General features: G+C 41.0%; 1 protein-coding gene across 3 annotated transcripts in view; it reads left to right on the top strand.

Moving 5' to 3' along the window:
* Positions 1-21376, top strand: part of LOC126525953 (UNC93-like protein MFSD11) — a 52600-nt gene extending 31224 nt beyond the window's left edge. Inside the window, exons 4-16 of one of the 3 annotated variants that reach the window (XM_055067842.2) lie at positions 590-669; positions 2339-2435; positions 4509-4685; positions 4780-4856; positions 6653-6718; positions 8704-8829; positions 10056-10224; positions 10887-10950; positions 11436-11507; positions 12289-12475; positions 18527-18558; positions 19113-19143; positions 20752-21376. In XM_055067842.2, the coding sequence (XP_054923817.2) occupies positions 590-669; positions 2339-2435; positions 4509-4685; positions 4780-4856; positions 6653-6718; positions 8704-8829; positions 10056-10224; positions 10887-10950; positions 11436-11507; positions 12289-12475; positions 18527-18558; positions 19113-19118 (1153 nt within the window). In that variant the 3' untranslated portion in view covers positions 19119-19143; positions 20752-21376. The remainder of the gene's footprint in view (positions 1-589; positions 670-2338; positions 2436-4508; positions 4686-4779; positions 4857-6652; positions 6719-8703; positions 8830-10055; positions 10225-10886; positions 10951-11435; positions 11508-12288; positions 12476-18526; positions 18559-19112; positions 19144-20751) is intronic. The other 2 variants (XM_050173951.3, XM_050173950.3) reach the window with 2 other exon arrangements.
* Positions 21377-26176: the final 4800 nt, after the last annotated feature.

Raw genomic sequence — 26176 nt, 5'->3', positions numbered from 1 at the left:
TTTCAGCAATGTGTTGGGATCTCCTGCAATAGTCCTCTCCATAGGGCTGCAGTTTGTACAAGTAAACGATAAAAAATGAATAAATTGAACTCACTAGTTCACAATTTTTTGAAAGCTGCGACGTTTGAAAGTGAAACTTCCTTTGCGAACCCTCTCTGAATTTTCTGACCGTGGCTGCTCGGTGCTGCTGCTGTCTTTTCATATAGAACTAATAATAATAATAATAATAATAATAATAATAATAATGTGCCCAATGGTGGGATAGAACCTTGGTCTCCTAGCACAGCAAGCCTGATGTTCTAACCATTAGGCCACAATCGCACGTACACTACTATCGTGCCAACACCGACTGGCTCTTTGAGATGATCACCGTGTATGTCACGTTGTGTAGCACGGGTGCGCAAAAGCGCATGTGTGCGTGCCCATTTCCATTATGCCAATGACACAGGAAGGAAATGGGCAAACTTATAGCATTTGATTAACTGCTTCACAATACCTTCGCTTCACGTAGATTCCAAGAGGTGCATTGGATCTGCATTTTTTTTTTTCTGGCAATGCTTATATTGCGACTTGTGCTTGTCTTTTGCAGCATATTTGTAGTCCAGTTCCTGTTTCCTGTAACTTGGGGTTTATATGCTGCGTCCGTTGCCATCGGGGTGGGTGCTGCAAGTACGTACCTTTCTTTATTTCGGCTCTTCCTGTGTGCCGGCAGGTGAAACAAGTGTGTTTTAGGGCAATGTTTTTTTGCATATTAGGTAGTCATGCAACGACAAACGTTACTGAGTTAAACATACGCATTTGTCTCTTGAGACCTTAGTAGATTCCTTAAAGCTTTGGTACATTTAAGGAAGTCTAAAAATATGCAGGATGTTGGAGCATGTGTTAGAATTTGTTCCTCCTCGGTCTGTTTTTCTCTGTTGCCGCAAGGCCAGTTTGTTGGCAGTTTTAAAGATTGACTCATTATGAGGTGTGTTAACTGTCTTTCAAGCCATCTGCACAATTTAAAATATTCGGTGCAGTAAAGGATAACTAGGTGTAGCACTGGACATCTCTTGCGAAAAGCAGCCATCAGAAGGCTTTCGTAGACTTATAGTCATGTATTCGTTTTCTCGTATATTTGAGTGCATGTGCTTGTGCTGTGCCGGCTGCATTGCATCGTAAATATGACTTACATGGCACGTACGTCATCTTTACAGTGTGTTATCTGTCTTACAGTGATCTCGCTTCTATCGCTTGTTTGTTACTCGCCACGGTGGCTTAGTGGTTATGGCGCCGCACTGCTAAGCACGAGTTAACAGGACCAAGTGCCTGCCACGGCGGCCGCATTTCGACGGGGACGAAATGCAAAAACGCCTGTGTCTCGTGCATTGGGGGCTCGTTAATTAAAGATCCCCTGGTAATCAAAATTAATCCGGACTATCTCACTGTGACGTGCCTCATAATCAAATCGTGGTTTTGCGACGTAGAACCCCAAAATTCAATTAAATTAAATTCAATTCCATTCGCTTCTTTGTTGGGCACAACGCTCATATGCATGCTACCTTTGCTACATGAAACCAATTGTTGATTGTATTAAGATTCTCGCATTCACAAGTCATCATTCTCGAATAATGAAATTCCCAAACACAAAGGTGACTGTTCATTATCAGACATGAAATAAAACATGTTTTGTGAAACATGCTCTTGCTGAAAGAATGAATGTGGCCTTTTGTCGCCTTACACTTCTGCATACCCCTATTAACAGATGTTGAATTTTCGTGTTTTGATTGCTCTAATGTTATTTGTTTACTTCTATCCTGATCTCTCTCTTTTTGACATTCTGTAGAATTGTGCTGCTTCTGAAGTGACTTTCGTTTTTGTTTAGACAACCTTAAAAGAAGAGTATGCACGTATTGAATTGTTTTCCTTTCACTCCATTTTTGTAACAAGATCATAGTTTGGTTCGCGTCATTCAATAAAGCACTTTGAAAGTATTTCTTGCCTGTCCATCCGCAAAAAGTAATTAATAAATATCTTTTTAATTATATCTTCAGTTCTATGTGCATCTCGCCATGAAATTACACGTAAACTGGTTTCATTGCCTCTTGGCAACTAAATGTCCAGATGCATGAGGAAAACAATGATTCCAAGTCTTTTACTGAATAGTGTAGAGCAAAAAAAAAAAAAAAAAGATCAATGCTTTATTTAGCAAGACACAACTGAAAGCAATGCACGAATGCATCCAAAATCTTCATTGAAAGGTTGTCGGAATAAATACGCAGGTCTCCGCATTGTTATTGCCTCAAGTACCTGGCATAAATCACCAGCATGATTTAATAAAGTTCTTATTTGCCTGCAGTGATATGGACAGGCCAAGGGAACTTTTTAACCATCAACTCTGACAGCACCACCATGTCCCGGAATAGCGGCATTTTCTGGGCCATGCTGCAATGCAGGTTAGGCTGCAATGATGCATTTTAACTTGCCTATGCATCGCTTACTGTTATGCCATTTGTATTAGCTCGTTTTGTTGGCCACTAGAATTTCTTATTGTTTTCACATTGGTGCACTAGAATTTAGGACGCCAAGGAGGAATATTAGGTCGAGCTGTACTTGTAAGTCATGCTTAAACAATAGCAAGTCAGCCACTCCACTTTTACCATGACGGGAATCTTGGTATGCCATAAAAACTCTAAAAAAAAAAAAGAAATGCGGGGTGACGCCGCCATCCTGGAGTTTCCACACCAATTCGCCATGACCATAGCCATGCCATGACTTCGCGGATATTCAGAGCACCTGCCCTGCTTTAGTAAATTGCTTAATGGTATAGGCCCAAACATGATAAATAATTTGGTAACTGCCTATAATTTGGGTAACTTTGGTAACTTGGTAATTGCAGTAATTTGGGTAATTGCCCAAATATGAGAAAATACTTAGCAGTACTTGCAGCTGGGCTTGTTGGTGCACGTTCAGTAAATATAGAAACTTTCAAAAGGTTAAACTGGCACCGATGCTTTGGCACGAAATTCGAGACAGTGAAGCTTGAACTTCGCTTTCTGTGTAGTGATAAACAATGTTCTTCTGACAAAGTAACGAAAATAGCATTTTGAAAGCATATTTTGCCACGGCGGCCGCATTTCGATAGGGGCGAAATGCGAAAACACCCGTGTACTTAGATTTAGGTGCACGTTAAAGAACCCCAGGTGGTCGAAATTTCCGGAGTCCTCCACTACGGCTTGCCTCATAATCAGAAAGTGGTTTTGGCACGTAAAACCCCATAATCTAATTTTTTTTAAAGCATATTTTACCAGTTAAGCCGATTGAATGCATCTCTTTAGCTCCCTTCTAACCTGTGTCATTTAGTTCGACGTTCCTTTTTAGAACTTAGAATGTGACAACACGAATATGGACTTGCACATGGAACACTGCTTTAAGCTATCACTTATTGCTGGCATAATCTTGAATATGTGCCCATATTCTTGTACCAAGTCCGTGGTGTTATTCGTGTATCACTGCTCAAGACAGGTGTGCCTTACTTGAAAGAAATATAGATGCTGCACTGGTACACATTTCTTTCTGCTACCCATGTGTAAGTGCTCCTCAAAATTATTTCATTTCACGGTTTCCTTGGCTTATGCTAAGAATATTGACTTGCTACATTGCTTTGTGCATAAGCATATTCTACCACGCCTCACAAAATCTTGGAGGCAATGTGCTGGGGTTTACGTCATGGCAGCTAACCACCAGGTGCACATGTAATCTGCTTAGGTGCCGTTTGAAGGTCGCTGATAAAAAAAATTAGACGATTGCTAGCCCCTGAAACTTTGTCTAGGCTGCTTCATTAGTATATACTACTCATTTACGACCAATTTACCCAAATCGAAATTTTGTTGCAGTTCGTTGCAAACACTGCAGATGTGTTTGCGCATGCCATCACTTCCATTAATAAAGTCAACTGTCCGCTCCGGACAAACCCAGTTGCGAGTGACGCTCTTTCCTGTCCTGTCCTTTTTCCTTTCGCATCACTTCGCATCTTTTATGCCATAGCAAAGTACCAGGTAGTGATACCGTTCTTTTTTTTTCTTTTTTGCCCTCCACATTGCGTACTTGTTCTAAATAAACAAGCGGAGACCGACATGGACAGCATAAGTCAGATTTTTTTACACCTTACACAGCTTATTCGCACAGAATCTTCTACAGTGCTTCCTCATTATTCATTTTTCTTAAATGCCAACTCATGCTTCACAAGTGCACCCAGAGGCTTCTGTGTCCGTCACATAATACAGCTCATAGTGTATGTAATAAAAACAATAGAAAACTTATGTAGGACTGACTGTAAGCTGTTGCGTATTGTGATGCACAGACTTTCAGCATTCTCCAAGCACTTTCCGATCAGGGTTTGATGATGTGGTCTATCCTTGCATATTGTATTTTTTTTCTTTACTTGCTTATATTTAGGATTTTAATGGTGTGCAGATAACTTTAAAAAAGTGTCTCCCTCTGCTTCTTTTTCTTAATCTCTGTTTTAGTCTCATCTGGGGCAACATATTTGTCTACATCCAATTCCAAGGTCTCGACCAAATCGACCGGCATAGCCGCTTAACGGTCTACGGCGCTCTGACGGGCATCGGCATTCTCGGCATGTTGCTTCTGCTGTTGCTCAGAGGTGGTGGAATTCCTCAGCGCCAAAACAGCCAAACTGAAACGTAAGCTGACCCTTATCGTGTCGTCTATCAAAATCTCGGTATTCCTTTCTTCATTATCTTTTTGCTATTGTCTTCGCATTTTGTGCTTTTTCAGGGAGGAAAAAAGCGGTCCCTCGTCACAAGTTGATGTCAGACAGCTGACTGTACAGTCAGGCTTCATGGATGCATTGTGTACGTATCACATGGATTGCATAAGAAATGAATGCCCACTCTTGAGTTCACATCCGGCAGTCATTATCTATATCCACAACTTCGTAAGTACGTGCTGCCAAAGTGCCTGCATCAAGATTGTTAAAAAGCACTTACTAGTCCAGCATTGTATGTAAGGCAACATAACATATTCATGAAATAATGGGGTGGAATAGCTGGGCTTGTTCTGGGTAAATTACGAATACAAAACGCCTGTGTGATTATGTCAAGCTCACACTCGGAGACTACATTTATATATGGCTGTCATCAGTCATGCATGGCGGTTGTGATGTAAGGCTAGTTAACGGTAAATATTGTAATGCCCCTAGCCATTGCCCATCCATGAGGCATTGCTAGCTCCTTTTCCTCAGTTAGTATACGCCAAGAGATTAGTCACTCCCGCGAAATACCCGCAGAACAATTAGCACCACAGTTTTACTGTTCACATAAACTGCAATAGCCAAGCACAGCATTTTACTGTTTGCTTGTCTATGTTCTTTACATAAATTCACTTCTTCCAGTGATGTGCGGATACTGCTGTCAAACATTTCAAAGCATGTCATTTCTCAGTGACTCTCAGTAACTGTTCATGCTCTGTTCATGAACCTTTCCTTTCAAGTGAAGCTTTCTTTGCCTACCTCCCCAGGGCTTGGTGTGTTGTTGTCCATCTCGCCGAGTACAGATACTCAATAAAAAAAATTTAAAAAATGTATGTCACCAATGGTGAGTTCGAACCCAGTTGCCCAGCACGGCAGTGTGATGGTCTATGCATTAGGCCATAGACGCATGCGCAGAAAGACAGAATAACGCCTCATAACGACCTACCAGGTTATTTGATGTAAGCTCATCGTTTGAGATGCTTGGTGCATGAGTCATACCGCATAGCAACAATTTACTTATAAAAGCAAGACAACATTTCATCTTGCTGGCTAACTGAAGCTTTGCTTCTGCTTTGCTTCTGCTGCGGCTGCTGAGCACGAGGTCGCAGGATCGAATCCCAGCCACGGCGGCCGCATTTCGATGGGGGCAAAATGCAAAAACACCCGTGTATTTAGATTTCGGTGCACGTTAAAGAACCCCAGGTGGTCGAAATTTCCGGAGTCCTCCACTACGGCGTGCCTCATAATCAGAAAGTGGTTTTGGCACGTAAAACCCCATAATATTTTCTTACACAGATCCAACAGAGCGTGGCAGCTGCATGATTTCTTTTATTTATTATTTATTTATTTTTAGTTTTTATTATTTTCTGCACAGATACATCCTCTGCCTACCCTTCTCTGACAAGTTACATTCACTGGGCAGTCATACAATGTGACAGACAGTGAAGACAAGAAAAGCTTGGTGAATTTAATTGTTATGTTTAATAGAAATGCATAAATAATAAGGTAAGGAAAATTAAAGTGGGCAAACAGATAGGGATATTGCAGCAGTTGGAATGACATGACAGGATAGATCTTGCAAGAAGCACACTATCTGTCAGTAAAGTAACAAATGTCAGGGCAATGTGTAAAAAAAAAAAAAAAAAAAAGAGAGAGAGTTTATTTTGTGCACTTTGTGTTGGCTTATTTTTTAAGCGATTACAGTAGTGAATCATGAATAATAAAGAATGAAGGGTAGCTGATCACTAGTGGGGCATGTTTTAGTGATTGGGCAGGTTTTAATGCTCTGCCAGACGGGTCTGTGTAACGTATAAGTGTATGCGACAGTGCTCACAGCAGCTAAGTTTCAGTTTTTCTTGTGTAGCAGATTGCTGTTAACTTGTCCATGTCTCCCTGCAGGGCAGTCGGTGAAGCTCATGAAGACGGGCAAGATGCTCATACTCAGCGTTGCATTCTTCTATACGGGTGAGTCATGTCTACTTACCGTGAGGTGTTTGTGGAACTCGCATTAACTGTAGTGCATGTGAGAATCTGTGAGCCCCTTGGGGTCCCTGAAGATATTCTCAGAGGCCATGAAGCCATTGCCCATAATCAACCCTCCTCATTTCTTCATGTTTGGACGACGAAGCCAAATGGACATGTTTACCTAACGTAACATAGCCATGTCGTTACATCATCATCATCATTATAATTGGCCTGTTTTTATGTCCACTACTGGGCAAAAGCTTCTCCCATGAATCTCCAATTGCCCCTGTCTTGCGCTAGGTGGTTCCAAGTTGTGCGTGAAAATTTCCTCATTTTATCGTGCCGCCCGATTCTCTGCCGTCCTCGACTGCACTTCCCTTTTCTTGGCGCCCATTCTCTGACTCTAATGTATGGTCCAACGGTCATCTTACTTGCACATTACATGGCCTGCCCGGCTCCGTCTTCTATGTCAACACATAGGTTGTGCCTTTCTTGGGTTTGTTTGAAACCCGATTGTATTGCAGTATGGGAAGAGGGGGAGGGGGGGAGGGATGATACCGACGCATTAGCACTGATATTAAAGGGAATATTTGATTTCCACTCAAAACCCTTCCTTGTCCGATATTTTGGCTGAGATTAAAGAAGTAATGCATAGCATATTCTTGAAATGAAATGCAAACTCCTGCATCTGCTGTCATCATTACCGCTATGTATTATAAGCATTCAGCTCGTACTGGACCATTTCATATTAAACTACGGGTGTGTAAATATCTGAATGTTTCAGATAACAAATCGATTATTTCCTTATTTGTTTCTTTATTTGAATTAATAATCGCTATACATATATATATAAACAAATATTTTGAATTGCTGACTGCGTATTGAAGTACAAAATTAGAGAAAAAGTGTGATAAATATCATTCCTGTGGCCATAGTGGACATAAAATATGCCATGTTTTATAGTGGAGCATGCTATGTCACCTAGGGAGGCAGATTTTTCCAGCTAAATCACCATCACTCGCACTCACCAATGAGTCTCAAGTATGCAAATAAACTGCTCATTTGCTCTTAGTGTTGTGAATATACTAGGACATGAAGATTGTTTTATATTTAGTGGTGAAAATGACTGTTCAGTATTAAAAAACTATTTGAAATGTATTCTATATTTTATTTCATAAGCTTCTAGCACTGCTCGATTCATATTTGTTCGATTCGGTCTCGGAAACTGCTATTTGTACTCCCCTGTATTGGACCAGTCCGTATGACACAAAAATGGATTGACGAGTTGGAAACGTGAGCTGATGCAAGCATCCTCAAATTTTTCTTTTGCATGTATCAATACAACTAGCTCGGCGTGTAGTTGTAATTAGTTGCAGCCCCTACAGCACCTTCTTCATCTTCACCCTTGTCCTTGGAGACGCAGGTGCTGTCCTCCTTGTTCCATCATTCCTTCAACACGATAGCTTCCTTATGCACTCAGTACTTTAAAAGCAACAAAGCTAGTATATGCTAAGTTTCTGTACCGGGCTCAATCCGAGTGAGTTGATTTATATGTTTGATGTAGGTGCTTTTTTACGCAGTGCAACAGATAAACATGAAGGAACATATCTGATGCTCACAGCATCACAGCTCAGAGCTTTTGGGTGCAGACGTGTGCAATCCCGGAGATCTCTTGGAAGGGCCTTTGTCCGGCAGTGGACTTAACGAAGTGTAATGATGATGATGACCGCAATTTATTTGCAAGGAAGAATAGCCCGAGTTAGTCACATTGTGGGCAGGTAAATCTCCACTTGAATCAGCACTAGTACATACATTCTTGATGAACTGTTCAGATGTAGCAATCTTTTTTCTTCTTTTTAACATGAGAATTTGGTTTAACAGCATGCATATATCTGTGAAGCAGTTCTACCTGGTATCGGTTTGCTTCTCACCTCACTCGTTTATCTCGCTACGACCAAATAGCCAAAAAAGAACATGTTTTGCAGGATTGGAGCTGTCGTTCTTCAGTGGTGTTTATGGTTCGTGCCTCGGCTTCACAAAAAGCTTTGGCAAGGACTCTTCCAAGTTCCTTGGCATCAATGGTCTTCTCATTGGTGCTGGAGAAATCACAGGTAGGAGTGCAGTAGGGTTCCTTCAGTTGAACTCTGTTTAAAGTTAGTTCTCTCTGAAGAATAGAACAGTTCACGGACATTCTGTTCTTTCTCTTTTGTTTCACAAAAATGTTGCATTCTTATCTTAAGCCAACTTCATTCTTGAGTTGCAGAGATTAATGAAGCACACACAAGCGATTGAGAGAATCTGCCTCACTGTTGCTTGAGTCACATTCTTGATTCGGGCATGATTGTTGATTCGTCGCAATGAATACCACAGGTGGGTAGCTGTAAGTTGTGTAAAGGCTCGCACACAGCAAAAAAGAAGGAAAATTTGGGGGATGTGGCAAGGTTTATTTAAAAATCTTTATCTCTTCCTGGCAGTCGGGTGTTACTAGCCAGCACACATTGAAATCCCTAGCACTTATTTAAAGCACTAGCATTGCAGCACAATTTAGTTTGCTGTATTGCAGCCATAAAATTAGTTGTAGCCTAAATTTCCGGAGTGACAGAGTGCATGTTTATTCTTAAAACTTCCAATTCCCAGTTAGCATGTTAGTTTTTCGCTTCAAGTGCTGTTGTGATTTTCAAACCACCTAAAGATGTTGGGCCGACGCTCGTGGCATTAACACCATGGTTAAGTTTCTCTCACTTTTCTTTTTATTAGCCGGGCCTACATCATTGTGTATTATACCACACCATCTGTGGCCAACTCTCCTGTCTTTATCAGATGTTCTGTGAGATTATTTCATAACGGGTTCATTTTACTGTTCTGTTGAAATCACATAAAGTAAACACAGTGATATACATCCTGATATATATCCCGTTAAAGGAAGTTGCTAGTTTGTAAGCAAGCAAACGACCTCATTTCTGTGGCATTGTTAAACTGTCAAAAAGGACTACCCGACAGGTGCCAGCATGTCACGTGAGAGTGGGACCCCTTGAACTCCACGGCCGGCTTATTATCTTACACCAAAGCAGGGAGCGGCTTTCCCCCATGCTCAAGTGCACTGTTGCACGCATTCTCGAACATTCTGTTGCGTGGTGCCGATGGGCAACCACCGCGTTCTTGCGCACAGAAATAAACTGTTGTTTTCTTTGAAAGATGTGTTAGAGAGAAACGTTTTACCAATTCTGTTGTTCATGTGGAGGGCCAAGCATTTATGTTGAATTGGCATTTTGTTTGTAACAATTATCTTTACAATAAAGTTGATTGATTGATTGATTCATTCATTCATTCTGCTCAGGTGGGCTCCTCTTCAGCATCCTGGGCAAGCAGACAAATAAGGCTGGCAGGGACCCCATCATTCTCCTCGGTTACATCGTGCACATTGCTGCCTTCTACACCATTTTTGTAAACCTGCCAGCAAACTCACCGCTGGGACCCACTACAGACCCTGCCTACATCACGAGCAAGTGCGTTTTGGCAAAGCAACACTATTCACTAAGCTATCGCCCTCACTCCAAAAGCAATGGAACGCTTTTAGAGAATAGCGAAACCAGAACGTGCTAGCCGATAAAAAAGACTGGGACGCAGTGATAATAATTACTGATGGTTTGCTGCGCATGAGCAATATACCGATTGCATGTAATCAATTTCTGTCATCCTCCATGTCACAAGTGTACCATACCATATACAGAATGTCATACCAAGAAGCCCATCAGTCCGTCTTTCGCAATGGAATGCCAGCAAGACTTTCCCGTGGGTGTAACTGCATGTTGCATATTTAACTCCATTTCCGAGAAGAGTTTTACTCCCCAAGTGGAGTATGTTTACTCTTCTAGAACCCAATTGGAGTCAGTGTACATCATCGCGGGTATGTATGCTTGCTCAACAAATTTGGCCTTTCGTGAGCGCATATGAAGTCTACAGTACACGTGTTGAAAGTTATTATTCATGTGTTTGTTCCTGCCTGATAGGCCATGTCATTCCATGTTTGCTTAAACATTAAGATTTCGTGCCAACAAGACAATACCTCATCACCAGTACTAGGCTGTTTTCTTCTCTGTTGATCAACTTAGCTGCCTGTGTTCAAACATGGTTCAATTTCTTTTCTTTCTTTTCCTTTTCTTTTTAGTCTCTACCTTGCTTTTGTGGGCAGCTTCTTGCTTGGATTTGGTGACAGCTGCTACAATACCCAGGTGAGTCTCAAGGTGGCAGTGAATGTAGCATTCATATTGCAAGTACATATAGTACCAACTTTCATTTGATTTTAATTTGCTTGCTGTGATTAATACAGTTAACTTTGTTCACAATGATCATGAGAATAAAATAGCTAAACAGTTTCACAACTTGCTGAATAACCTATAAAAGTATAAAAGCAAAAACATCATCATAATCAAGAATTACTGATTAGAAATAGAAAAACAGCCGCCAGCTACAGATTTATCTGCTGGCAGCTCATATCGCAGACATTTTTTGTATGACTGAATACTTCATACAGTGACCGAATGCATAGCAAACTGACTTGTTCATCGTACAAGGGCAACCTCTGCAAATAGTTTCTTTAGGTTTGTTTGTTTATGTTTGTTTATGAACACATCCATAAACATGGCAGTTCTTTACTCTTATTGCCGACCATTACGGCATGCTCGTCTAATAAGTGCTGTCTTAAATTACTTTTCAGATCTATTCTATTCTTGGATTCGTCTACTCAGATAACAGTGCACCAGCATTTGCCATTTTCAAGTTCATCCAGGTAACTGATGATGTGTTCCTCATGCACCAGTTAGATATTTATGCTTTCCAGTGGATAAAAATTGTGCCAGTCTATGTAGTCATCTGTGTCATAGTGATGCCAGCCTGGCTACAAGCAAAGCTTGCTGTTGAAGACACAAAGCAAGTTACTAATGCGAAAGCGTTACTTAGCTCATGAGGCGGAAAATTCGGTGTTGGCGTTGTTGGCGTGGCCACGCCATGGTCCAAAAAGGCTATGTAATTTAACAAATGCTTGTGACTTGACAGTGATGATGATTTATTGGCATTTCCTTTGAGAGAGGGTGGTGAGAAATAGTCGCCTAGCCCTAATAACTAGCCTAACATCTGCCATCGATGGTGAAGTCGGGACAAATTTACCACAGTGAGAGTTTTCGGGCGTGTTTCTCAGAAGATTGTTGTGTCTCGAGACTCGCAGGGGCAGTTTTTCTCTCTTTGCTGTCTCAATGCCACCATAATGCTTCTCGCAAGTGCATTGGCGGGGCCTCTTCACCACATTCACAAAAGCGCAGTGACGAAGCGCGCTTAATTGGCACATACATTGTGGTACAATCTTTGATTTATCTTTTGATGCCATCGGGAAAACCGGCACAATAAAGTCATCATTTGGCATTTTTTTAGTAGTTAGCTGAGAACTCACCGCCAATATCTCATAACAAGCAGGCACGAGTTTTCTGCCACATTTTACAGTAACCCTTATGTACACATCACTAATTCCTTTGGATCTCCATCTTTCCTTTTCTTTTTTTTTTCCCTGCCTACAGGCGGTAGCTGCCGCAATTGCCTTCTTCTACTCCAACTACCTGCTGCTGCCGTACCAGCTGCTAATCCTGGTGGTGTCGGCAACGCTGGGCACACTTTGTTTCTGGATCATAGAGTGGCAGACGTTTGTCGACTCCCATCGCCACAAAGGCCACGCTGTCTCTGACAACAGTAGCTCTGACGAGCCCTGTACGTAACGACCCAGTTTCTGCACTACTTGAACTTGTTTCCTGCTTATTATCACGCATACATGTTTACGAATTGGTAACATTTCACGTATGGGAGCGTCGAAGATCACATGATCACTTGGTGTATGTAAGAATTACAATAAGAAATTGAACATACACATAGTATGTGCGTAGTGTGTCAAGAAGTAAGTGTAGAATGGGCCACTGTAAGGCATCTAAGAGCTAATTGCAAAAGTAAGCTTCATAATAATTGGTCAGTAGGAATGAAACTTGAAATGCACAAAGGTGCAGAGAGAAGCATGTAAAGAAAGAACAACTACAGTTGTCTAATAGTATAGGGTTCAGGGGTGGAAGCGTGCCATCTTGCACTAGAATGCAAGTGCAGTTGTGCTGAAAGATATGCTGAATCTGAAGTGAACCACAACATAGTTTGATATTCAAGTAGCTCAGCACATGCAAGATGTCCAATGTCTGACGGAAAGCTATTTTCTTGTCTGGCATTTCTTCAACATTGACCATCTTAAACTGATCAGGATTGCCACGCTCGGAAGTAGCAAAATGTTGAAAGCGAGAACCATATGTGTGAGCACACTTGTACAGAGTGTGTGCCACCGCTCAACACAGAGTTGGCACATAGTTGGCACATAGTTGGCACAGAGTTGGCACAGAGTTGGCACAGAGTTGGCACAGAGTTGGCACAGAGTTGGCACAGTACTTGCCACATTGAGAAGAGGGCTCTCTGACATGTTGCACATCTGCAGCGTGTGTGTGTGTGTATTTGCTGAATACCGCTGTGCCGACTCCTGCACATTGCACTTGCACCAGTACTGGCTGTAAGGCTTGTTGATGAGCCAAAACATGGAAAACACTGCAGCGCACAGGACATCAGAGTGCAGAAGAAAGCATGTTTTCTTTGTTGTTATTTTCTGCAAACTCACCCCCATGCACTGCAGTGTTTTTCACGATTCACACACTCAATCTGTAGTTGGATTTCCTTAGTGGGCCCCCTCTGGTTTTCTGCGTGCGAATGCAGCGTGTTGTGCTTTGCTCCGTCATGGCAGCATCTCTTCTTTGTGCCCGTTTTAGCTGTAAACATTTTGGGTACAGGCTATGGGCAGGACACAGCAGGCTTTTCCGAAATAAGCTTCTTGTTAACTTGTAGCTTATAACTGTCCCTAGCTTTCCTGCTGCAAACCATGGCATTCGTACATGCCAGGAAATAGTTTTATCCTTTGCTCGACTTCACCTTTCCTCTAATACAGGCTAGCATACCATCAGCTCCTGTGATAAAGCTTTTTCATTCCATCAGTTACATGCTGCAGCTTTATGCCTAAGCTTTGAAGACCAGCTTGCCGTGTGTGGATTGAGCAGGCCACCGTGCATGGGAAGTGACATCTGATGATGATACCACACTATTTATTGTCTTGACTGCATAGGCGTAGGGATAACAATACTTTGGAACATTCGAGGTTCCTGTACTTCGCATGGTATTTTGAGGATATTTCTGCCCTTCCATACATAATAATTTGGAATAGGAGGGTCTTATTTGGCACCTTAGAGGCAGAATTGATCGTACTTTCTACTGGCCACTGGAAATTTTGCACGTTTCAGACAAAAAGCATGGAGGAGCCTTTCTTGAAATTTAATGCTCCTGTGGTGCGCAAGCCAGTATGAGTTTTTCAAATGTCCATGCAAGTATGAGAAAGGAAAGATTTTCCGTTATTACACTAAGTAGTATTAACAAGCAATATTGTGAAGCAGCTGCAGTTAATGTGAGCAGGAAAGTATCAGGCCACTGATACTTCATTGGAAGTGTCATGGGGACACTCTTTCTTATTCACCATCTACAAAACTTAGCTTCATTGTACTGATGTAGAAATATTTCACTCGAGGTTTTCTCTTTGTGCCAGCTGCCTTTAATTGACAGATTTCCCCTGTGTTCTTTGCAATACTACACCGCAATGGTCGCAGCATGGAACCTCACCAGTAGTGAGGTATGTTTTCAGAGATGTCGATAAGGACTTCTTTTTTTTTTTTTTTTTAACTGCAACAACCCTTTGTGCACTTAGCCCATGTGGCGATACTTTACATTGGGGGTGAGGATACCTTGCAAATTGGTAAGAATACAGACGAAGAGAGATGTCTTGAGGTTCATACATTTATTTATTTATTTATTTATTTATTTATTTATTTATTTATTTATTTATTCCCTCAAGTGGTCAGGAATTGTAGAGGGGAGTAGGTTACATAGTACAAAGAGGAACAATAACAAAATGAAACACTGTATCGTATACAATATTAGCATTATATAATATTCTAACATAACACTCTCAGAACCATACCCTTGAATTAGAGGCATAACTTAGGCTCTGCCAGGCCACAGAGCTTTTCTCTGAAGAAATTGTTGTTGTTTTAGCTTCAGATTCCTTCTCAAGCTTAGCTTTTTTCATTACTTAAATTATACATGCTTTGTTTTATGAGTGAATGCTTTAATGACATAAAGTGCTTCACTATGCATGGAAGCCATGAATGAGAAGAACAAACTACTTGTTCTATACTGTAGTGGACAGGATAACGACCTTGGATGATGGGGTACTAATAATTTTTTTTGTGTGCACAATCTGAATGAAAGCAGAATTTTTCGGATTGCTCGTTTTTATCAAAAATGAACGTTTTTGTACTTGATCTCACATTTGCTATTAGCAAGCGTTCCAAAACCAAATTTTATTGATAGAACACTTTATGTTTCCTGTTCTTGAGCTGCTCCAACAAGGACATTTTCTTGCGTCAATCGTGCTCTTGGGCCACTCTCAAGCTGTTTTTTTTTTTTTTTTTTCCAAGTCTGCTTCTCTGTTGCTGTGGGACCGCCCTTTTCTTGCTTCATTCCTGTTCCTGATGCCCCGATATTGACTTTTCCTTGTTTCGGTCGTGTTCTCGAGGTGCCTCGGTATCAATGTTTTCGTGCTTCAACCCTGCTCCAAAATGGACTTTTTCTTTCGCTCCCTGGTCTACTCTAGTACTCACAGCACTGCTCCCACCCCTGTAAATTCAACTGCATGCAAGTGGCACCTGTCGCACCTCCTTTTACATGGTAAAGCTGTAGAATACGTGAAACAATGTGAAGAAATGACAGGACAGGATAGGAGCATCACTCGCAACCCAGTTCACTCAAAACAAACGGTTAGATTTTTTTTACCCGTTGGCTTCCAAAGCCAGCGGATCGGCGGGCATAGGAACGGGGGTCGTAATGCCAAAGCCGGTGATTCGCCGGGTGAGTCGTGTTGTTGGTTTAAGGGCTATTCGTAGATAGGTGTGACAGCGAAATATATGCTGGACAAGTTTAGAACTGTTGAGAGTGTCAGAAGAACAGTACTGCCCCCCACACGCCTGAGTTTTTCAAGCTTTTCCACACAAAAATGACTCTGTGACTGACAGTTACGTTTCTAAAATGAAAAGTTCCGCTTTATATCGCAAATAAACCATAACATATTTGCATTCTTTCAGCGTTAATTGCTGCAAAATATTATATAATGAACACGACAATGGAGGGTTGCGCAGCGCCTGTACGGGGCAAAAATAATCAACATGGAGGGCCAGTTGGCTTGTGTCGTATTCGGTAGCCAATGGGTTAGGGAAGGTAGCAATATGAGAAATAACATTTGGGCTTTGACATCAGATGACCAGATAACAAAGGGAACAAGAGTGACAGAATACATGCTCATTCTAAAGCAAAAATCAAAGAAATTGATGTGCACTAGCTGTGCAGGGCCATAGACATGTTGCTGATGCAAATGTCTTGTCTCTTTTTGACGTAGTATGCCTCCACTGTAAAGGCCAACAAATTTTCGGATCATTTAAAAAGCCTACTTTCAATGGGGCAGATATGATGCAGCTTCCGCGCAAAATTTTACATTTTATATACAAGTGGATGCATTGTAACAAGCTTGCAGAAATAGGCATTTTTGATACTGGACTAAAAAGAAAAAGAAAATTTGCTACCATCTCCACTCACCAAGAGTGACACATGACCCAGAATATTGGGAACTAATGCAGCTCCCTGGAATTACCTCCAAAATTAGGCAGCGCCTGCAGCTGTCCTCGACGGGCTTAAAATCTCGGAGACGACGTGCTGGGATTTAAGTCATATCCAATAGTCACCAGGTGCACGAGCCGTCTTCGAAGGTGTTATTTAAAGGCCGCTGATAAGAAAATTGGACAAAGAGAGTGAGCCTACTGGTGAGATAGATTGTGCATTTCAAAAAAATTTTGCTCGCCTCAAACAGAATTTACTCAAGCTAAAATTTCCATATCACAAGATGAGAGGCTTGTGACTATGATGAGGTATGTCATGTATTTTATCAGAGGATGGTAATGCTTAATTATGGTCTGAACATCATCAAAAAGTAACCTTTTGCCAAATTTGGAAGTAATTTTTAAGTACTTGATTTACGTAGTCAAACATTATTTTTAGTATAAATTATAGCAATGGGTCAAAATAGGTTTTTAAAATATATTGTGGCTGAAACGTTAACAATCTTGATGCAAAAAATTTCTGAAAATGCAAAATTTTCCGCCTGTATTTACTGAGCCGACTAAACGTGGAAAATTTGTAAACGTGTTCACGTATGACGTCATATAAGAGAACCATGTCAGTAAAATATTCTAACATAAGATTTGTCATTGAACCTAGTTTCACACTTGATTAAAGAAATTTGCCTCCAACCAATTTTTGCTTCTTTGCGGAAACTTCAAAGAGCGCTTGCATCACCAATAAATTCTTTTTTGAGAAAATTGCTTTGTTGAAACCTCTTTCACACAATTGCCAACATGCCCAACCTTTTTCCTAAGAGAATCGATGATCGTCACTTTGGGGGTCTGGGACGTTTCGCTTGGAATGACCAGTACGCGATGTCAAGCAAATGAAATGTGTGCCTATGGTTCGCATATGATGAGAGCCGTCTGTACAAATTCCAAACAGAAGTCACAGGTGGCTTGGGGTGAAGCCCACTTCTGGTTTTCTGCCTTGGGTATTCCCCCCCATTGCTATAAAAGTTTCTGCAAAATATTTTTGTTCTTGTCGATTACGCTTACTCTCGACATGTCTTGCACATTTATATAGAAAATAAGCACTTTTGTGGGGTATTTATATGTGTCGTCATTGAAGCGTTAACAAAAAAGTGAACTCCTTGCTTTAGATAAGCCTGGTTGTGAGTGACGCTCTTTCCTGTCCTTTTGTTTTTGTTTTTCACATGATTTCGCATCTTTTACGCCATAACAAAGTAAGAACGAACTAGCCGAGCAAGTGTGTGGATTTTCTTTTTCACATTTTCTGCTTGTTCTAAATGAAGAATGAAAAGACAGACACAGGTGGCTTCTCAGTTAAGTGTGTCTATAAGACCTTGCACAGCTTGCTTTAGTTCTGTATTACCACAGAAAATTTTTGCAACTCTGCCCCGTAACATATGTGATGCGCGTGCGGTTATTATTTCAACATTCGGTTTGCCTGGGATGTCCCTGAGCATATGATGCATGAGGTGGAGCTAGAGCATTGGATTCTTGTACTCAAGGTCCCATGTCCGAATCCTTGTCCAGGCCACCACATTTTTCACAGGCTTGAGGTAGCACCTGAATCTAGAAAAAAAAAAAAAGAAAGAACGGCCGAGTGCAAATGGGGTTATGCTAGTCCAGATGCAACCAAATTAGGAATGCCCACTGAGCTTCAAGAAGACACTCCCTCACCAGAATGCAAGTTGGTTTACCCAGCACAGTGTATTTGGCCACTACCTCCCTTATGAGTCTTGCAACAGGAATAATTGGAGATTCCTTGGAGAGGCCTTCATCCGACAGTGGACGTCATACTGACTGATGTTGCTACTAGGCATGACGAATGCTGGCAAAACCTTTATCATCAATATGTAACTGTGCGTGTATGATAACCTAGCTGGTTGGCTCGTAGTGTAGAACCCTGACACATATCTGCTGTCTGAGAAAGCTGGTGTCTTTGCCGGCACCCATAAAACTTGCTGTATCAATTTTCTTCTTCCTTATCAAGGCAGCAGTGAGGATGAAATGTGCACATTAATGGTGAGTGACCACATATCACTCTAAGGTAACGAGGTCGTGTGTCCAGCATTATAGGCCATTTGGAATACATTAAAGTGCAGTTCAGGTCATAGGGATGTGTTGACTATAACCTTGTTGATACATTTTAGGAACAAAAGCATTATGAGCAATACTGATTATTGGAGGAAGTTTGTGATCTGAATCATATTTATCTGAAAGGTCCTATTCCTTATGCTCTCCGTCACACTTCAGCAAGATTATACTTTATCTGAAGATATTTATTGCTACTGCTATTGCCGAATGTTAACTACTTCTCAATTTTCCTAAGCAGGTCAGCACCTAAGCATCATGATCTGTGCTGTCCCTGGTTACAGCATTTAATGTTGTCATTATGAGTCATAAATAAATGTCAGCATGGACCCGTCCTCATGCTATATAAGGCAACAGCTTTCCAAGCGTAGCATTTAGAGTAAGCACTAAGAGTGATTACCCACCAAATGTTTATTGATTAGGCATCAAGTTTATGTTTGGAGGGAAGCTCTCCTCACAAGTTTTCTTCATGTCTTTTTACATAGCACTGACATGAAGAAGCATAGCTGACTCACAGTAAGTATGCATGTGCCTGAACTGTAGTGAAGCTGTTTGTGTGCTTTTCTTTTTCTTCGTTTTTTGTGGTTGCAATGCTTTTTCTTTTCTTCTTGCATTGCCGGATACTTTGAAAGTATTCCACTAGCTTTCCGCATGTGTCATGCCTGATGCATCCACACTTGTAGTTCTTGTGCTGACATGTGCGACACTCTGTTCTTTGTGTGAATTGAAGTGGGTGAATTGAAGTGTGTGAATTGTCAGAAATGTACCTTCCATTTTGGGTGCAATGCATGCATGAGATGCATCGTCTCGCTGGCTTTGTTGTGTTTTGTGTTTCCTTCTGCATTTTACACTGCATGATTCGTGTTCTAATGAAAGTAAATTTGGATGAATCTGCATATTGGCATTTTATATGCTGCATTCATAGCACTGATCAGTGCTGCAGAAGGGGGGGCAGGGTGTTGATCTTATTTATTTATTTATTGTTGTATGTGTCTCTTCAAGAGCTTTAACAGTGAAATGTATGTTATAAAATGAAGCAGGAGAAATATATTTCCTGAATATTTTCGGACATTGAAGACCCACATTATGCAGCTGTGTACGATCCACTGAATTAGATTTTCAAAGAGTGCGCTTTCACCAAGTCTCTGTCGGAGACCGATTCTTTTTCGTGTGCTATGTACATGCACTGACATTCTTGCTAGGAGAAAAAAAAAAAAAACGCTTTTTGTTGTTATAACCAATAATAATTAAGTGGCTGTATAACCTTATCTGCCTTTCTACAATTTCGGCTATGCAACACTCAGATCAATACAGTGAGCTTATTTCATGTAGCTGGCGTAGTTATTTTGTAGATTGAGATCATCATCGGCCTTCAAGATAGAGTTGTATGGGCATGGCTCATTCATGCCTTGTCAGAAAGCAGGATTGGTGCAAATTTTCGGGCTGCAGGTGTGGGGGGGCAGTGTCAGACAACCTTGTGGGGACATTGGAAGTTTTCTTGAGGTATGTGTATAAGCGTGAACGCCTGCATTGCCGATCCAGATTGCAGAAGTGATTGCAGCATGCTGTGTACTCTTTGCGAAGGTATGCTCCACTGCTGTACTCGTTTGCTTGCACTGAAGAGAGCTTAACACCATCTCGAAATAACCATGTTGTTGGACCATCCTCCATTATAGTTGTGAGACGGGGGTTCATGCCGGTGCAGCTGCTCATCTACAACTGAAATTCACACAGTCCGGGCCGCCTAAAGTACTGCGTGCTACATGTTCTGCAAACCTAGACATTGATAGAAAGTTTTGCATCGTTCCAGTTAAGAGTGCCCACTGTTGCTTGGAACATCCAAGTTACGGGAAACACTGTCAACTGGAATGTTGAACATTTGCCCCGGTTTGCGCATGCCGCATGTCCGAGACGTGTCATGTGGCATACTTGAGTGACCATTTTGTCGCTTCCACCTTCATTGTGAGAGCCTTGCGGGAGCTGAAAATGTTACTCCGTCTGTGTGGTTGACACCTGTAGCCATTGTTCATCATGAATTGGCCCGACCCAATGGGGTTACACTGTGCACCATATTTCACGGTGAAGTCACTTGCTGCCACTTAATATTTTTCCCCCATCTTCTAGGTGTGGAGAAGCTGTGAAGAACCAATCAGTTCACATTCCTCAGTCACTTCAGAAGACCCAGTACCAAGGTGCACCCCTGAGCAATGCATCATTTGGAAGCCACGATGACCGATGCCGTTGGATCGTTGTCATGTAGCACTGACACTGTTGCGCATCTTTTTATCTAGCGTACATACCAGTTTGTGATACTATCAGGCCGACTGCAATGCACGCAACTCTAGGTGGTCAACTGCGAAGTGGTTGCGTCAACGAGTGCAAATCTGGTGCCATGGACATTTCGTTTTTATATGAGAGAGTGACCGTATTACCTTTCTTCCCACACACTTCCATGTTGTTAGGTGGACTTTCTTGAGTCTATATTTTTAGTATGTTCTTGTTAAACAAGATAGTTTTCACAACTGCTCAAACAAACTGTTAAAACTTGTAGTTGTTTATTGTGCAGTTGTCACGTGTAGTACAAAGGGAATAATTATATATATACAATGAAAATATTTTTATTCAGCATCCCTGTTAAAGATGTGTCTTAGAGAATAACATCTGTAAATACTATATTTTTTCACTTCTTTGCATGTACAAAAGTGTGTGAAAAAAAAAATAAACATGACTTTGGTCCGTTTGCCTCTCATTGCTGCACATGCGAAATACTTTTTGCTTTGAAAAAAATTGCAGCGGCGCTCTGAAGTTGGTTCTCCAAAATTTCAAAATACTAATACTGTGCATATCATAAGAAGCTTACAAACACTGACATCAAGGACAACATACTGGAAATTACTTGTTCTTAATAAATTAAATAAAGAAATGATCGATTATTGGAAATTAAAGTGGATGAAAAAACAACTTGCCGCAGGTGGGGAACGAACCCACAACCTTCGCATGTTTGTTGGCTTATGATATGACTAATAAAATCGGGCCCCTCGTTTAACCCCCTTACTTCTCGTTTCATACTGTGCATAGTACTTTAAAAACATATTGCGGATGTTCATAACAAGCTGGGCAATAGTAGTGATAGCATGTGGTCAATCTATGGCCCTTTTATTAGCCGCACGTTAGCACTTCTCAAGACATCCTTTGTGCACTTACGTAGTGTTATACAGCAGATGTGCAGTCGACTGCTGTTCATTTTACTCTTCTGGGATTTGTTTGAACTGATTGTCTGAAAGGTCAAATTAACAAATGGCAGCAGCAAAAATTAATGAATTCAAACCTTTTTTTGTTGCTTGAAGTAAGCGTGTAATGCCTTTTGGTTTCCTGCTCCTGAAGCACGACTCCAGCGTGAGGCGAAGTGCAACAACCTGTTTAAGTACTGACTCAGTGTGACACAATACAAAACAGGTGCCACTGGTTTGCTTTACAAGAGGAAGGATTGTAGGCCACTAGAAGATAAAAATAGATTTATATAAGACAGCTTCACACCTAGGGAAGCAGTAATGTCATCTGCTGGATTTTCTGTGTTTTCAAGCTTATAATAAATGATACACACCTGAGGGGAGGATGGTGCTTGTCGGTGGGGATCAAAATAACTGAAAAGGCAAGCTTTCGAGTTCGACCTAAATGAGCTTTTCTTCCATAGCAATGCATAGTTTCTCGTCGGGACATTTCAGCACGTCGAAATAAGCTAAAAGTCGAGTTAACTGAGGTTTACTTAACAGAAGATAACTGTAATATAATTAAATGGACCTTGTTTTTTATTTATTTATTTATTGTTAACGCATTAGGGTACTCTTGTGAGGTGGTTGTGCATTTGTGATGGAGAAGAAATTGAAAGGATAACAGACAACGAAAAAAAAAATGGCTCAATCATAATGGCAGCTCAAGTATTGACCATTAACTGCCTTGGTTAATTCCCTCATGCAATGAGTGAGGCACAGGAAACAGTCAATGGCCTGCAGTAACTATGCGACATACCATCGCGTAAAATTGAAGCACATAAATGTATTTTACATCCCAACATAAATGTAGTACTTGGCATCGCTAGTGAAGGCCACAGGTGTTTCTCGCACCTTATCTGTTGTGCGATGTAATAAATTAAAGCTAGCGCTAATCAGAACTTGAACTGTGCCACTGCGCTCCTTAAATGTATTTCGGTGTGCCGTTCTCTACGGTGGCAACGTTTATGGGAGAAAAGAGAACAGGATAACCATAGTGAAACAGTCATAACTTGGATGACGTTAGCTGTGGTCTTTCACCGGGCATTGGTTGTTGAGGTTGGGTTATAATGATCCACTTCGTTATATACGACACACTTCCACACCGTTTGCATCCCTAGTACTGCACCTTGTGGCATATATTGTCCTGTTTTTTTAACATCCGAGTATAGTAAAGCTTCACTTGTTGGAATAGTGTAAGGTTACAGTCAGTGGCATCCCAGGATAAGCTTTCTTGTGGAATATATCGTCCCGCTTTTTTAACATCCGAGCATAGTAAAGCTTCACTTGTTGGAATAGTTTGTTTGCAGACAGTGGCATACCATGATAAGCTTTCAAGTTAACTGAACAGTGAGGAACAGGATTAAACAAAGAAACTGACTGCAGGGCATTGGTGGTTCCCCGTTGCATCCCATTTCTGCGATGTTCTAGTTAAGGGGTCAAGTCGGCCCAGGGCTTCATGCTTCTCAAGCTTGCATGGTACGCTTAAAAATTTTGTAAGGCATTCTACAATGTTAAAGCCAATCTTTACAATCCATAATGCAGTCCTAACAGTACCAGTTATGTAACGAGACCTTGCGATGATGCAATCAATTTGCGATGATGCAATCAAATACCGAAATATCACTATTAATGCGAAGCCTTCTTCGCTTCATTCCAGGCATATTGTGATAAGTCGATAGGTAGGTCGACTCCTCCTGTCTAGCCTGACTTCGGACCTCTGTAATAAAAAGAAATGCGTTGCCGCTAGTGGAATCGAGCACACTGGTCAAACGCTTTGACCACTAGGCCAGGATCGCACGCATACTCCTCTCATGCCAAAGCCGGCTAACTCCTTGAGCTGTTTTGTGCATGCTTAACGGGCCATTTCCTTGCGTTCTGTCCTCGTGATAGCTCATGCTTTGAGACACTGTGTTAGACTACACCATCTCCTGGATCGGCTCACATTCGCCACTACTTTCTTTGTAGCAGCTAACACTACAAAGTAGCTTTGTGACATTAAACTGCCTTCGTGACATTATGCCGACCCAAGTTGATCATGGTTTAAGCATTTCTTGGCCAGAGTACAAATGCCATTGTTGTTTTAACATACATATAAATTTGTACGATTGTATGTAATGCTTAATCACAGATAACATTACAATTTGTGTATCTCTCACGTATGCAGAACGCAACAATCGGTATGCTGTATAAATTTGCATCAAACGGATGCAGTAGGAATTATGCTGTTGGCAGCATACGATCGTTGCCGTGGTCTTGCTGCTGTTGTCACATATGTGTCGCACACCACAAGAACAAATACTCCATTTACGCAAACGCATTGGTTCACCTTTGTGATCCTTTGTGGGACCCCAAACAATGCTGGATAGCTAGCTGCCTGCAAAATGCCTTGTATAACATCAATTCCCACAGTGCGTGAGATCGGTGAACTTCTTTAATTTTAAGACTCTTTTAACGTTTAAAGGTCATTTTTTCAGGTGCAAGTTTCTTGAGAGCTTTGTGCATCACTGGACCCTTCATTTGTTTTAATTTAATTTTTTATAATTTAATTGTAGCCTAAACTTGTCACTTTAGGAAATTTGTATGTTCATGGGTTATAAAAACCTTAGTGAGAAATGCTTTTTCAAGTAACTAATATTACTTAAAGACCACTACTAGTGTGAAAAATATTTTTACAGCAAAGCTTTCTTTGCCTGCTTTCCCAGGTTTTGCATGGCTGTCGGCCGCTATCTTGGTAGATATATTTGTGGGTATATATAAAGGGGCTTTTTTTTTGGCTGCGCCAAATGTGCAAAAATTGCCTGCGGCAGATAGCAGAATTCTAATCCTTGATCGAAATTACTAGATGAGGCAGCCCATTATTTCTACGAGAAATCAAAATACTTCATTGTCTAATTAACCTAATTAGGGTAATTAACTTCTCAAGTAATTTATTTACAGCACATATTCAATCTACAAATTGTAGCCAGTGAGTATGCAAGGTATAGTGGCTTGGAATGAATTCTGAGGATGGCCTTCAAACATGCGGTAAAAATGCTCTGCTATTCCACATACTCTAAAGAAAATGTTGTTTTATGCATTGAAGCACAAAAGTAACTAGAACGCCAATGCATTTTGTCAGAAAATTTAAAAATTGATCTCTCAAAACTGGTATAGTCCTGAAAATGTGTTCCAAATGGCCTTGCACAGTCGCAGGCTAAAATTGGTAAATTTAAATATGTGCAGTAAGGTACGCAATTAAAAATACAATTAGTGTAAATAAGTAAATAACTCAATTAAGCATTTCATTGCTCTTAGAAGTAGTGGGGCCACCCCACCGACTAATTTGTTCAAGGGTTAAAGTCGTAATTTTTAAATATTTGGTGCAGCTAAGACAAAAATAATGTTCTATGCAACTGCCAGCGAAGTGGGTTATAGAACCTTTGTATGCTGACCAAGCATGTATAGAAGCTCTGTTCCACCTAACAAATATTACTTTCAACACAAAACCTGAACATATGATGTCAGCTTAGAGGCATCATTAAAGCACACTGAGCTGTTAATGAAATGGCGAAATGTATTTAATGGATTCTTTGATTCAGTTTACTTTCTTTGATTTATCCACTCAGTATTTGCCACTGGATTGCATGGCCAGTCTTGGCCAGTCCGCCAGAATGGACATGTCCCACTGCGTTACCTTTGTAAAACCTCAACTTTCAATGTCGGCTGAAAGATAGGTCTAAAGCACACCGATTTCTTAATAGAATTGGGAATTATATTTCTTAGATTCTTTGGTTCACTTTCTCTTTACTTTTCCTTTAACCATTTGGTATGTCCCACTGTGGACATACCAAATGGTTACTGTCATAATACCGTCATAACAGGTGCAGAATTCGCGATTGTTCCCTGATACATGTTGTAATTTTACACGCATGCACCTGTCATCACAGTTCCTCCCTCAACAAGTGTCATACGCTCCCTTCGTCTTTGTTGCATTGCTCCAGATACGTCTCGCATTGTGTATCTGCCCGAATTGGAGTTCGCATTCTGGCATAGGTGCATTACATAAACATAGAAATTGCATGACAATAAAGTTGTGACCTTCGTGGTAGGTAAACATAAACATTCCATCAGATTGCTCGTTGTGTAGGATGAAAGTAAACAAAATTGTAAGCATCACCATTAGCTGTAAAGAACGTAATTAACTGCCGTACTAAAGCTTCACTTCACACAGATTTCAATACGTGTGTTGGATCTGCATATGTTTTGATAGGGATTGTTCGCAATTTTCCAGTCGAAAT

This window comes from Dermacentor andersoni, chromosome 8 (genome assembly GCF_023375885.2).
Source record: "Dermacentor andersoni chromosome 8, qqDerAnde1_hic_scaffold, whole genome shotgun sequence".
Lineage (NCBI taxonomy): Eukaryota > Metazoa > Arthropoda > Arachnida > Ixodida > Ixodidae > Dermacentor > Dermacentor andersoni.
Note: the sequence above shows the minus strand (reverse complement) of the source record. Positions and strands in the feature narration are given on the sequence as shown.